This window comes from Alligator mississippiensis, chromosome 13 (genome assembly GCF_030867095.1).
Source record: "Alligator mississippiensis isolate rAllMis1 chromosome 13, rAllMis1, whole genome shotgun sequence".
Lineage (NCBI taxonomy): Eukaryota > Metazoa > Chordata > Crocodylia > Alligatoridae > Alligator > Alligator mississippiensis.
In genome coordinates this window covers 30,861,669-30,876,191 of record NC_081836.1, presented here as the reverse complement: position 1 = coordinate 30,876,191, position 14,523 = coordinate 30,861,669, and the positions used below count along the sequence as shown (strand labels likewise).

The 14,523-nt window shown below is 43.7% G+C and overlaps 1 protein-coding gene across 4 annotated transcripts; it reads left to right on the top strand.

The window, feature by feature from the left end:
• Positions 1-983: 983 nt before the first annotated feature.
• Positions 984-14,211, top strand: EEF2KMT (eukaryotic elongation factor 2 lysine methyltransferase). 4 transcript variants are annotated; one of them, XM_059716960.1, is made up of 8 exons: positions 985-1,154; positions 3,492-3,551; positions 7,495-7,575; positions 7,853-7,954; positions 8,142-8,275; positions 9,773-10,080; positions 11,500-11,649; positions 12,356-14,211. In XM_059716960.1, the coding sequence occupies exons 1-8, from the start codon at positions 1,062-1,064 to the stop codon at positions 12,454-12,456; spliced, it is 1,029 nt and encodes a 342-aa protein (XP_059572943.1). In that variant the 5' UTR covers positions 985-1,061; the 3' UTR covers positions 12,457-14,211. The 4 variants fall into 4 exon arrangements, with proteins under 4 accessions (XP_059572945.1, XP_059572943.1, XP_059572944.1 ...); XM_059716962.1 differs by lacking the exon at positions 7,853-7,954 and having other exon boundaries at positions 984-1,154; XM_059716961.1 differs by lacking the exon at positions 7,495-7,575.
• Positions 14,212-14,523: the final 312 nt, after the last annotated feature.

Sequence of the window (14,523 nt, the reverse complement as noted above, 5' to 3'; positions counted from 1 at the left end):
AAAAAAGCAAGAGCATGTTGAAAAGTAAATTAAATGCTTTAGACTTCTTTCTGTTTAGCACTCTAGACTGATATTGGTAACCCACGAAAGCATCAATGAGAGTGAACCCTGCATTAATTCTTACTGCCTGAGAGTGGAAATTCTTTCTTAAAACCTGATTCAACGCAGTGGACTTTGATCAGCTGCTTCTCAGGCACAGGTTGTGCCCTGACCTAAAAATGTAGAGGTGACTCTCCCCAAGTCATCTCTGTCATGACTGAGCCCCCAAGCACTTTCCCAAAATATCTGGGGTATGTTACTACAGAATATCATGCAAAACCCAAATTCAGAGCAGGGCCCTTTCTCTGTAGGTCTGTGCTGCACATGGCAGGATTCGGATTCACAGTTCAGGGCTGGAAGGGACCTTGTGAGATCATCAGGTCCAGCCCCGCTGCTCTGGGCAGGAAAGACTTAATCGGAGGTTCTCTAGTCTACGTTTCTCCTTCACTTTTTTCCACCCTGAATAACCTTCAGACCCTACTTCTCTGTAACTGGTGTTTGCGGCAGCAGCAGGCTTTGCACGCCCAGCTTCAGGACCGAGGTGCTCTCCTCCACGTTTCCCGAGCGCTCCCTACCCCCACGGCACAACAGCAGCCTTCATGGCCCTCATCATCCCTCCCGTGTCGCTCCACGGGTAGCGGAGAGGAGACCAGGTCGCGCGCGGCAGGGCATTAAGGGCAGACAGACCGGACAACAGGCACCAAACACAAGTGCAGGCGCGTAGATGGCGCGGCCATGGGGCAGGGGCTGAATGAGCCGTGCCAGGTGCCGTGGCGGGGTGCCAGCCCTCTGCAGGGTGTGGGAAGCAAAGTGCCAGGCCACATGCTGGCGACAGGGGACTGCAATGCCACGTGCTGGCACGCGGGCCAGGCCCCGGGGCGAGGGCACTCGCAGCCCCGCGCCCCCCCGCGGGCGGCCGGCCCCCACGGGGCGTGTCTGCCCGGCCCGGCCCGGCCCGGCCCCGCAGCGCCTCGCTCGGCCGCGGGGATCACGCGAGCGCGGGGACGCGGCCTGCGGTCGCCATGGAGCCGGTGAGGCAGGACGGCCGGGCGCTGGCGCTCCGCTTCCAGGCGCGCTTCCTGGCCGCCAGGCCGCTCGGCTCCCTGCCCTGGGCGGTGAGTGCGAGCGGGCCGGCGGCAACTGGGCGGGGACGCGCTGGGGCGAGGCCGGTGGCGGGTCCCTCCGTGCGGCCGGGCCCGGCGGCCAGGAGCGAGCCTGGAGCCCGGGCCCGGCCGCACCTCGCGGGGGCGGGGGTTTGGGCCGGGCCGGGCCGGGCCGGGCCGGGCAGCCCAGCCCCTCCCCTCGGCCGCGGCTCTTCGCAAACCCTCGGGCCCCTTTTACAATTACTTATGAGGCCTTCCCCTGCGAGAAAAGCTGCCTTTTAAAAACCGCTGACAAACTTTGCAGTCCCCTCCCCCCGTTAGAAACAGCGGTGATACGGACAGCGGCGGCGCCCGGGAGTTTGAGCTGGTCTCACAAGAGAGATGGCGGGCGGTGGGTGGGGGCGAGCCGCGCTGCCTCGCGCTGGCGCCCGCAGCCGTGGGGGCTGCGCCTCGCAGCAGAGCGCAGGCCTGGAGCCCCTCGTTGGCTTTGTCAGGACATCGCTGCCGGGTCCGAGATGTAAATCGTGCCGTAGCAAACGAGCCGAACTAGAGATGAGCCTGCTCACAGCCTGGGGGTAGGGAGACGTGTCTGACCAGAGTTTATAGCATGAAGCCATCTTTAAAATGAATATGCGGCCAACGAGTCCTGGAGGTTGCCACAGCGGGTATTAAAACTTGAAGTGAAAATTCATCAAGGCACGTTCATGTTTTCCTCACCTTGATTTGTAGATGCCAAGAAGGAAGGGGGGGGGGAAGAAAAAAAGGATAAATCAAGACCAGTATCCTCATAGAAAACCCAGAGAGGCCAAACATAGGATTCATGTTGTTCTGCCATCTATCATCTAAATGAAGGAAAAGGAAAAAAACAAACCAACAACACTATGAATGCATCTGAAGAATTTTCCTTTCCACTTCTGATGTTTGGCAGCCTTGAGATTTGTTCAGCAAATCTGTGGGCCAGATTCTCAACTGATGTACAATCAGCAGTCACATTGCTAACTTCAACATAGTCAAATTATAGTAGGTGATTATCAAACCTTATATAGCACACTTCAAGCCCCAGATAGTAAAGGTAATGGTTGTTGACTGCAATGATTCAACAGCAAAATCACTCTGTTTACAAGCTAATTCCAGGTAGTGTTCATTTGGAGGATTCTGTTTTGTTTACTAAAATGACTGTTGGTCTAATAAAAGATATCAAATTCACCCAAGGAACCTTGTCTGCCTATGTGCTTCATAGTTGAATTCATCTGTTCATGGTGTCTGCTATTAGAGCAAAGGGTTTTTTTGGTTTTTTGGGGTTTTTTTCTGAAATTAAATCAATCCACCATAGAATATTTGCAGTATGTTCAGAATGGTTTGCAACTCCTATTACAAGTTTATTAGCACAAAATTAAAGGCGTCCGAGTATAGCAGACAGTACACACCACCAATTATTCTTCTAGAATAGTCTGTAATATATGTCATGTAATATCATTACTGTTCAGAAATCTATATCAATATAAGTTGACCCATTTGCAGTAAAGTAACTTTTTCACAGAACAATTTCCAATAAAGAGAATTTGCAGTTCACAGTGGCAGCGGATTGAAACATTTCAGGACATCTGTTCCCCTTTCCTACTGAGTTTTACTACAGTTGTATTCACTACCAGTATGTCCCACTGCTGTCCCTCTTCCCATTCAAGTCTGCTGGTAACAAGGGACCAGATTTCTATGTGCTTGTTCTGTGTTAGCGGTCCCTCTGACTGCAATAGAACTTGTCACATGAGCAAAAGGGAGCAGGACTGGCTATAACTGGGTCAGTACAAGTCTTGATACATCTAAGTGGCCATTGAATCTGTATTGAAACAGTAGTTACAAGATTTTGACTAACACCAGCAACTGTAATAGACCTATAACTGTACAGCCACAGGTAAATTTTGATCATAGTCTTTTGATGCTAAGGTTCCAGTGTTTAAAGTTCAGCTCTTGAACTGGAGGAGGGATTTCATATTTATTACTTAACTGGGGGAGTATGGTAAAAGTTTTATATATTACTGAAGGGGAATTAACCAATTTGTCATCTGATTTTCATCTGTCTTGTGGTACTGTCTTTATGCCACTAATAACTATACATTTGTATGGCAGGGACAGCTATGAATATAATAGATTACACTAATGTCACCTTTTACTGCAGCCTGTTTTGTTTTCGTACCATTCCGGAATTGTGCAGTATTTCCCTCCCCCCTGCCAAGCATTTTCCATGCCCCGTTTACTGGAGTTTGTCAAGAAATTCAGTGTATGTTGCTCAGGTGTTGAGGAAGAGGATCTGAATTTTTCCTCAATGTTCTCGTCTCTCCTTTTGTTTAGGACCTTGAACAAAAATTAAAGAATTCAGATTCCCTGTTCCTGCTGGATATTTTGCAAAAGGTAAAATGTGTTAATTTTATATCTTCACATTTAAAATGTGTACCACACAGCAGACTAGAACTAATCACAAAGTTAAAAAGCTTCTTGGTATAACAGAAGTAGAAATAATCTTTTCACTGAAGTGCTGGAACAGGCTACCCAAAGAGGTTGTGGAATCTCCATTCTTGGAGGTTTTTAAAGCCTGGCTTGACAGAACCCCTGGCTGGGTTGATCTAGTAATGGTCCTGCTTTGAGCAGGGGGTTGGATTACATGGCCTCCTGAGGAAAATTAGGGTTGGAAGTGACCTATGATTGTACCCTTTTAAATGGTAACTTAAAAAAGACCAAAAAGTTCAAAATCATATAAAATTAGGGGTTGAAGGGACCCCAGAAGATAATCTAATCCAACCCTCTGCTAAAAGCAGGACCATCCCCAACTGTATCATCCCAGCCAAGGCTTTGTCCAGTCAGGTCTTACCATCATCCAAGGATGGAGTTTCCACAGCCTCTTTAAGTAGCCTGTTCCAGCATTTACTGCCTTCCTAGCAAGAGTTTTTCCTAATATCTAACCTAAATTTCCCTTCCTGCAACTTAAGACCATTGCTCTTCGTTCTGTCATCTTCCACCGCTGAGAACAGTCTGGCTCCATACTCTTTGGAAGCATCCTTCTGGGAGTTGAAGGCTGCTATTAAGTCCCCTCTCAGTCTTCTCTAGACTAAGACCAGTTCCTGCAGCCTTTCCTCATAAGTCCTGTTACCCAGCCCCCTAACAATTTTCATTGCCCTCTGCTGCACTCTCCAATTTGTCCACATACTTTCTGTAATGGGGAGTCCTAAACTAGACACAGTACTCCAGATATGGCCTCACCAGCACCAAAACAGAAGGGCAACACTCTTGGCAATGTTCCTACTGTTAGTGTTCTTGGCAACTGCTGCCTCATATTCAATTTATTGTCCAGTGTAACCCCCAGGTCCATTTCTGTAGAGCAGCTGCTTAGCTAGTTAGTCCCCAGCCTATACCAGTACATGGGATTGTTCCATCCTAAGTGCAGGACTTTGCACTTGTCCTTATTGAACCTCATGACATTTCTTTTTATCTGATCCTCCAATTTGTCTAAGTCTTTCCAAATCCTAGCTTTGCTATCAAGTGCATCTTCTACTCCCCACAGCTTGCCGTCTATCACGTGCACATTTGCTAAGGGTGCACTCTATGCCATCTTACAGGTCCTTGATGAAGACACTGAACAAAACTCACCCCAGGACCAACTCCTGGGGCACTCCACTTGATACTGGCTGCCAGATAGAGGGTAGTAATCAATGGCTTTATGTCTGAGCCCAACACTGCAGCCAGTTTTCTATCCACCTTACAGTCTGTTCATCCAGCCTGTACTTCCTTAGCTTGCTTGTGAGAATGTCATGGGAAACCGTATTAGATGCCTTCACTTTAGCAAGGCTTACCACATCCACTGGTCTCCACTCATTCACAGAGCCAGTCATCTCAACACAGAAGGCAAACAGGTTGGACAGGCATGACTTGCTGTTAGTGAATCCATGCTGACTGTTCCCAATCACCATCTCCAAGTGCTTAGACATGGATTCCTTGAGGGACTGCTCCATGATTTTTCCATGGACTGAGGTGAAGCTGACCAGGCTGTGGTTCCCCGGATCCTCCTTCTTCCCCTTCTTAGAGATGAGCACTATGGGCTCCAATACTCATGCAGGGAGGCTGCTCCAACATGCTGTAATTACAGCGTGGAGCTGATTCACTTAATCAAGTCTGCTGGGGTGTGCTTTAAAGCTGGTTCGATGAGCTTTAGTTTAAAGCTCCCCACCACCATTTTTCAGCATGGGGATGCTTATACATGTGACACTTTGGACACTTTTAATTGGTGCCACTCTCCGAGCTGCACTAATTAAAGCACCTCCCCATCCCTGCCTCCTGTAGCAAGTGTATAAATGTCCTATATTTGCCCTTTTCCAATCATCTGGGACCTCCCTGAGTCACCACAAGTTTTCAAAGATAATGGCCAGCGACTCTGCAGTCACATCAGCCAACTCCCTCAGCACCCTTGTGTGCATCCTGTCTGGCCCCATGGAATTGCAGACATCCAACTTTTCTAAATATTCCCTAACCTGTCCTTTCACTACAGTCAACTGGTCACCTACTCCCCAAACTGCTGCCAGTTGCAGTAGTCTGGGAAATTACTTGCCTCTGAAAACAAAGGTGAAAGAGGCATTGAATACTTCAGCCCTTTCTGCATCCTCTGTCACTAGGTTGCCTCCCCCATTTAGTAAGAGATCCACACTTTCCCTGGTAGTTATCTTCTTGCTGACATACTTGTAGAAGCCCTTCTTGTTATCCTTCATGTCCGTTGCTAGCTGCAACTCCAGTTGAGCTTTGGCCTTCCCAACTTCATCCCTGCATACCCGACCAGTACTCTTATACTCCTCCCCAATTGTTTGTCCAAGTTTTCACTTCTTGTAAGCTTCCTTTTTGTGTTTTAGCTTACTCAAGTGATCCCTGCTAAGCCAAGCTGGTCTTCTGCCACACTTGCTAGTCTTCCTGTGCATCAGGATGGCTCATTCCTGCCCCCTCAGTAAGGTTTCTTTAAGATACAACCAACTCTCTTGGACTCCTTTCCCCCTCAGGACAGGCCTTGCAGAGGATCCTGCCCATAAGTTCCCTGAGTCAGTCAAAGTCTACTTTTCTGAAGTCCAGGGCCCAGTCCTGCTCTCCTTCCTTTCTTTCCTCAGCATCCTGAATTCAATCATCTCTTGGTCTTTGCTGTCTAGGTAGGCATCCACATCTTCATTCTCCACCAAGTCTTCCCCATTTGTGAGCTACAGGTCAAGAAGATGATGACCCCTAGTTGACCTCTCCAGTACTCGCACCAGGAAGTTGTCCCCAATATTCTTCAAAAGCTTCCTGGATTGCCTGTGCACTGATGTATTGCTCGCCCAGCAGATATCAGGGTGACTGAAGTCCCCCCTAAGAACCAGGGCCTGTGATCAGGAAAACTTGCTCACTGTTTGAAGACAGCCTCCTCATTGTCCTCCTCTGTAGCAGACACCCACCTTGACATCACCCTTGTGATGGATTTGATTCAGATCTAGAATTAATGATAAATGAATTCAAATATACATTTAAATCACTGTTTATGCCCAGTAGAAACTAACAAGACTCCACGAAACTGTTCCCGGCTCTGGGAGCACAGAGAACATCAGGTCTTTTGTTTTATACTTCTTGCATATGTAGAATTCCCGATTGAGATGTTTACACAAGTGGAAAGTATGGATTTGGAGTTAAGATCCACCAAGCCATTGCAAACACACAATTTCTCGTTATAAGCAAGTCATCCTATGCCATCTCATATACCCATGGTGTTATAAGAATAACTTGAGGAACAAATTCAGCCAGGAAAGTGGTTTATTATAACTTACCAATATTTGCTAGGGGCAGTTAAGAGCATCAGAACCCTTCTTTCCAACTGCTCTTTTCCTGAGGACCAGCCTAACACTTACTGAGTGAACATTAGCAGGATTTGAAAAAGAGAGGGCATGATTTTGCCTGGAGACTGTTTCATGGCACCATTGTGGAGTATATCATGCTTTATGTAGAGTTTATATATAGGGCCCAGTCTGGCAAACTGGAAAGTTAAAAAAAAAAATACCCAACAAAACCATGCAGAGGAAAGAGCCAGATTAGATTTCCTCTCCATTTTAGTGTTTATTTTTAAAGGAGCCAAGTGGAACATACATAGGCTTCCTCAGAACTGTGACCTAACCGAGTTGATACTGGTGTGTATTTTTTAAGTGAAATCTCTTGGCTGAAAATTGAAAGCACTGTGCTTCTCAGGGGACAGAAGTGAATAGTAGTCACTGTTCATGTTCTGTTCCTTCAGTGCTTCTAACAAAATGCTCAGCTGACAGTTGGTTATTCTGCAATTTGCATTTTATCATTTCAGACTATTCTTCACCCCTTAAGCATGAAATATCCCCCTTCTGTGAAGTACAGAAGATGCTTTTTAGCTGAACTCATTAAAAAGGTAGTCTTTGGTTTGTATATTGCTTGGTATTTCATTTTTTTCCCCATCTTTTAATGTGGTTCTCTCTGCTGGACCAGTTCTTAAAAATAGTTTGAACATACACTTTTTTGACAACATTGGCCCAGGCTGAAATGATTGTTTATTATAACAAAAAGTAGCATTAAATGCAAATATTATGCCCAAGGATAAACTAAAATGGCATTCAACTATGCACTTATTGTCTGCGTTTAAATAAAATACCCAGGGATCTGAAATTCTCCACTGTTCTTTCACACAGCATGAGTCTACAGCAGCAGAACCCTTAGATGAATTATATGAAGCACTAGCAGATACTTTATTTAAAGAAGAATCTACCCACTGTTATAAGAGCTACTTACTGGTAAAAAGCTAATGATGTCTTCATTGTTACAAGTCTGTTTTATCATTTAAACTGAGCCATAACGGGCTTAAAAATAAAGCCCAGAAAGCCTAGGAAGAAAGTACTTCTTGCCTTTTTCTAGATGTTAATATTGATTTTAAAATAAATGATATGCTGCTTATGCTGATGCTTCGTTTTTCCCTTTCAGCCCACAGGAGAATCTATTACACTTTCAGAGACTGTGGCAATTATCTCACAGGGAACCACAGGACTTGTCACATGGGATGCTGCCCTTTATCTTGCTGAATGGGCAATAGAGAATTCTACAGTTCTCAATAACAGGTAATGGATTCCTACATACCTGTAAAATTGCAGGTAGAAAGCCGAGAAGACAGAGCTGACTTAAATGTTTTCACTTATATTGAAAATGAGTTACTTGAGCATAATTTTACATTGCACCAAAAAAAATAAAAAGTTTAAAACCTATAGAAATCCATAATATTAAGTCCTAGACAAAATAATCCAACCCAGATATTGAGAAAACTTAGTAGGATTCCAACTTCCCTTAAAACACGTTCAAATCATCAGTAATAAGAGGTTCATAAAATACTTCCATCTTTCATCTGAACATCTTAGAGCACTTCACTAGTGAATTGTACTCAACATAGCTCCCAGGAAGCAGTGCATACATATTTTCTAGTTTTGCTGATGGTTTAGCTGAGGCACATAGAAAAGAAAAAGACTTGCTTATGGCATTATAGAGACTAGAAACCAAGAATTCTGATTTTGTTGCTAAGCCACTCTGTCTCCCATTTATTTTTTCTGTGATTTGCCTTTATTGCTGAAGTGAAGCATTAATGGACTAACTGCTGCTCTTTTTTGTCATTAGGGTATAACAGCTGAGCTTTGATACACGAGAGTTCATAGTTTCATTGAGTTTAAGGCCAGAATGGATCTTTAGATAGTCTAGTCTGACCTTCTCTCCATTACAGGTCATTAAATATCACCTATTGAGCCCAACAATTGAATTAGACTAAAGCATTTCAGCCCTCAGGAGATTAAGTGTGCGCCCCAGACAAAAAACAGGAGAGTTCAAGATACCTCCACCATGGGCCCCTGCAACACGGGGAATTGATTACATGAGTTACATTCAGATGATCCTAGTGAGCGACCCATAGTTCATGCTGCAGAAGACAGCAACCCACTGCGTACAAGGACTCTGCCAATCTGACCTGGGGAAAGTTTCTTCCCAACCCAAATCTGGCAGTCAGTCAGTTTGACAGTGAGCATTCAAGTAAGAGATCAGCTAGGGGAAGAATTTTGTCTCCATTGCTAGGTCACACAGAAGTAGTTTCCCCTTTGGCAAATATCAGATCATATGCAGCCTGTAGTATTAGACTCCATCTGACTTTTTTAGTAGTAGTAGTAGTAACCCCCCCCACCCCCCAAATACAGGATCAAGGACATCCAGTTTTTTGGGGGGGAAGAGTTGCTTAGGGTGGTCCAAGGAGATATAGTTAGGATCATAACACAAAACTTAAAAAGGAGAGCATTTAAATATGACCATCTGCAGGTAGTAATATTGTTCTGAGCTTCAGGAGACGTTGGTTTTATACAGCTTTTCACTCCCCTATTTATTGAGATTCAATTATAATTATAAAAATGGATTTCTTACTCCTAGCACTTAGAATTAGGATAGAAACTGTTCCATTAATCCTGGAGTAAACTATCTGATTTTTCTTTTTGAAGGGTACGTGTCTTGTTTTTCAAATTTCATAATTGGCTGTTGTTTAGTTTCCCAGCCCAGTAAAATTCTTATTTTACTCCATCAACCTTCAGGACAGTCTTGGAACTAGGAAGTGGAATTGGCCTCACAGGAATAGTAATCTCCAAAGCCTGTAATCCAAAGGCATATATATTTAGTGACTATCATCAGTGTGTCCTTGAGCAACTGAAAGAAAATATCTACTTGAATGGCTTTGTTTTGGAATCCGAAGACATGAACTGCACCAAAATGCAATCTAGAGACCAAACAGCCAAAAGAGTGGGTTTCCAAGGACCAAAAGTAGCTGTTGCAGAACTTGATTGGGAATCAGTTACACAAGAGCAGCTTTGGGAACTTCATCCAGATGTTGTCATTGCAGCAGGTACAAGACATTCTTGGTCACTTTGTTAAGGGATAATGTAATACAAATAATGAAAATAATAATAAAAATAAACATACATAAAGTATAGAACTTTACCTAGTCCAGATGATCAATCTACCAATCATACCTCAGTGCACAAAGCATGACAGTATGCAACACATTAATTTGTACTTAATTTTACCATCCTGTCTTCAGCCCAATATTCAACAATTGTTTACTGCTCATTGAAAAATAAATCATGTTTCTTTTTTATAATTTCTCCTCCTCTTAAAACTGGAGGCGAACTCTACATCATCCAGAGCCCTAAATGGCACCAATTGGCATGGCTGTCATTTTTAGACAGATTCATGTGCATTAAGGTAATGTTTCTTTTACGGCTCTTATTTATCTAGTTAGCTTGAAGAGTTTGCTGCATTTTCTTACATACAACATGCCCCCACAAATAAAACACAAAGTTCCTGTAAATAAAAAGTGATGAGACTTGTAATGTGGAAACAACAAGATACTACCAGTAGCTCATTTGTTGCTTCAGACACAAACTACAGCAGTCAGCCATTAACTCTGGCTTCAAGAGGATTAAGACTAGACTTCAACCATTCAGCTTGCCAAGCTAGAAACAAGCAGCAACCATCCGGGCAGTGGCATTGCATGCACAACAGGATTTTTTTTCCAGTAAAGAAAATAGCTGATTTGGGGGGCTGATGTGGATGAGAAAGGTGTTGTATGCAGGAAAATACAATCGCAGAAAGCCTAATAATACAGACTAACCATATCGAAACTGCATAACTGTAAGCAGTGGCAACATTTCCTCCATATTTTGTGACTAAGCAAACTAACTGCCTGAGAGTTCAGGTGAGGAAGCCTGCAATGCGATGCTTCGAATCTATTGTCATACAAGTACATTCCACACACACATACGAATCCTGTCTATTACATAGGGCATTGAAAGTGTTCAATAGCCTATAACAACCAAAGGGAAAAGGTCCAAAACTGAGGATTAAGTATCATACTCTGTTTTCTAGATAACGTGCTACACTAAGGCAGTGATGATCTTTTTCATCAGTGATCCATAATCATGTATTGGCTTCTGTATGACCCCTTTGCATGTTGCAGGTGTTCAGAATCAGAGTCAAACTACCAAAGCTTAGTGAACAAAGGTCATTACAAAAAGACTAAGAGGTGGCTGAATCATAGCCCTGAACTGTACCACTACAACTTCCCCTGAAATACAGAAAATGTTACATTGAAGAAACGGTTTCCACCATTAGGAAATTACTCAAGCAGAATTATGGTTAAGTTCAATCCTTTATAATAAGATGTTGCAATGTAGACTTCTATCAGTTCTGTTTCAACCTATAAAAAGGAGCATGTATCTGGATTTTTTTTTTTTAACTATTGAACCCTCTCCTTTTTGTGTAGATGTGGTCTATGACCCAGAGGTAACTTTATCCCTAATTGGCGTACTACAAAAGCTTTCTGCTTCCAAAGCCAATGGAAAAAATCCCGAAATCTACATTGCCTTCACGATTCGTAATCCAGACACATATCATCTGTTCCAGACTGAACTTGGTAGGTGTCTTGCTGGTTAAATTCACTGGAATGTGGACTCCTTTCCAGTTTCTTAGCATGTTAGAGATGAACAGAGCAGTCCTTGATTGTGACTACTGTCTCTTAAACCCTTATTCCTACATTTTTTAACAGATCCCAATGGATCAGAGTAGTGGTCTATCCACATGGGTAAGCTTTCAGGATGCAGATGTGTCTTCTTGTATCTGGCATTTACTATACTGTCAATGTTTACTAGACAATGTACTGTACTGCCTGCTTGAGGCGAGTTGCAAGACAAGTGATCCTTAACAAAGGGAATATGGCAGTTAGTAACAAAAGATCATCTCTATGCTCTAGTGTTTTATCAGCAATAGCTCAGATGAGGCCTGAAACTGAGGTTTTTGTTTAATAGTTATTTAAATAAAGGGGAATAGATTCAGTAGTGCTGAGGGAAAATGTGTGGCCTCAAAATTCAGACTTCTGTGGCATACAAAGATGAACAGAAGGTATTTAGTCAAGTGGTTAATGAACAAAATTGTGCTGCATGTATGGCACAAACATATTAAGATTTTTCTTTTTTAAGCACATACCCTGGATACTTATCAGTCCCTTGCTTTCACTGCCTATTAAAAACTCATTATTACAGGATTGGGCACACTGCCAAATCTATATCTTGAATCTTATTAGCAAAAGCATTTATCGCATTTCTTTCTGTTTTCCTTTCTAGGTAAAGTTGGGATTGGATGGCATGTCATTCCTACTGAGAAGAAGAACCTGTTCCCATATGACACACATTCAGACATCACTATTCTACAATTACTTTTATAAACCCAGTGTTATTGCTAGGAGTTAACAGATTAAACTTGAAAAAACCTAGCATTATGTCCCCACAAGCAGGAGCATGCAGTTGCCACGGGGGAAAAAAGAGCACGAATTCGTGCCACTGCTTTTTGCCCCAGCAAAAAGCCCCAATATATGGGATTAGTGTGAGGAAAATGCTCTGGGTGGGGTAGGGGAGGCTGGGGCCAGCACCTGGGCTGTTCCGGTGTTGGCTACAAATGTCCAACTCGGGATCCTTAAAATTCTAGTTTATTAGGCGGATTGAAACACTGTAATCATAAACCTTGGGGCTGGTCCCCACACACACACACACACACGTGCACATACATGCACACACACAGTAGCAGGCTACAGAGTCAGGTATACCTATCCTACAAGCGCTGGAGTCTGTCGTTGAGGCTTCTTTCACCGTGGTGTTATCTTTCAGAAGGGGGTTGCCGGCTTGTCCTTCTGGCCAGACAGGTCTGGTCGAGTTGGAGATCGAGATCAAGAGGGTGCCACTGAGGGTCACTTTTCACTGCCTTTTATCTGTCCCTGGCAGACTTTGGTGACTCCCCAGTTTTCAGGTTTGCCCAATCCAGGGGTCATTGACCCTCGTGGGACTTCTCCCCCCCCCCGGTGGCTACTGGACAGCATCTGTCAGCCCCAGGGGTCGTCCGCATGTATGTGCAGGTTTGGGAGTCCGTTGTTGAATTTAGAATAGGGCTCTGGAAGTGGTCGATCTGGAGATATTCAGCCCAAAAGTTGGTCTCTGGCGTTGATTAACTCAGGCCAGGGCTTCTAGCCCTTGATCAGTGAGGTTTGGAGATTTCCCAGTTGTTACATTGTCTTCTATTGAGTTCTTCCAGTTGATCTGCAGCTTCCAGGTGATAATTGCTGCCTGCTACTATGTTACACATTCAATCACTGATTCACTCACTCTTTCAGAGGCCAGCCTAATACAGGGAAGGGCAGTTTGATTCCTGCCCTTGTTAACATTGTTACAATGTATAATTTACTTACGAAACTAAACATATTCAGTTGAAAGTTGAAAGGTGAGGAGTATAAAATATAAGCTACAAATGCCATGGCACACAAATAGATAAAAATACCAAACTACAAGGGGAGATACAAAATGCACACACACAAATTTCAAAACACAATTCCTTATCTTAAAGTGAAAGAAAGAGGAAGGAAGGAAGAAAAGGTAGAAGAGGAAAAACATATCCAAGTAGGGGAGAGCAACTGCAGGCAAGAGGAAAAGGGGCTTTCTGCTACAACAGCAGCCTTACCTGGGGTCCTGAGGGCCTCTAGCAGTAGTGATCCAGGCTCATGGAGCTTTGGCCAGCCAGGCTCCAGTATCAGGTAGTACAAGTGCTTTTTTCCCCCTGCGTATTTTTTAATATACCAGAATTTCCTGGTATCTAAATTTGGCGCTGCGCTGCAGATATGCAGCATGGAGAGCCAAATTACGTGTGGCTGGTGCGTTTTGCAGCACCTCAAAAGCCTTTGAGGTGCCTCAAAAATGCACATGTGCACTCGTGTGAATGCAGCCCAGTTGATTATGCAACTGAGCTCAGATTCTTTAGCTGTACTTGATAAGGAGGCTCAGGAAGCAGATTTGGACACTATTACCCATTCATTAAGATCAGTCCTGCAACATGTGGCATTCAGCAAGATACTCTACCATGGTCCTAAAATCATTAATGTTTTTTCTGTAGGAAATGGTTGTTTTATATTAAAGAAACATTTCTATTTGCTCTAGCTTCTGAGCTGTCTTTTTCAGATTTTTGTGCCAATACCACAAATAAAATCTCTGCCACAGATGTATACATCTTAGTGTAGGTAATGTTACATGTTGCACTTAGATCATAGTAAGCATTAATACAACTTATAAATTGTTCTGAGTAGTTGCATGTTAATGCTTACTATGATCTAAATATAGATCATATTACCACACCGGAGTCTTGAACTGCACTAGTGCAGACCCCAGGCTGAAACCAAAAAACAAACAAAACAAAGTAGCTGATTTTCAGTCCCAGCCCTGGGATCACACAGGAGCTGGTTCAAAGCTCC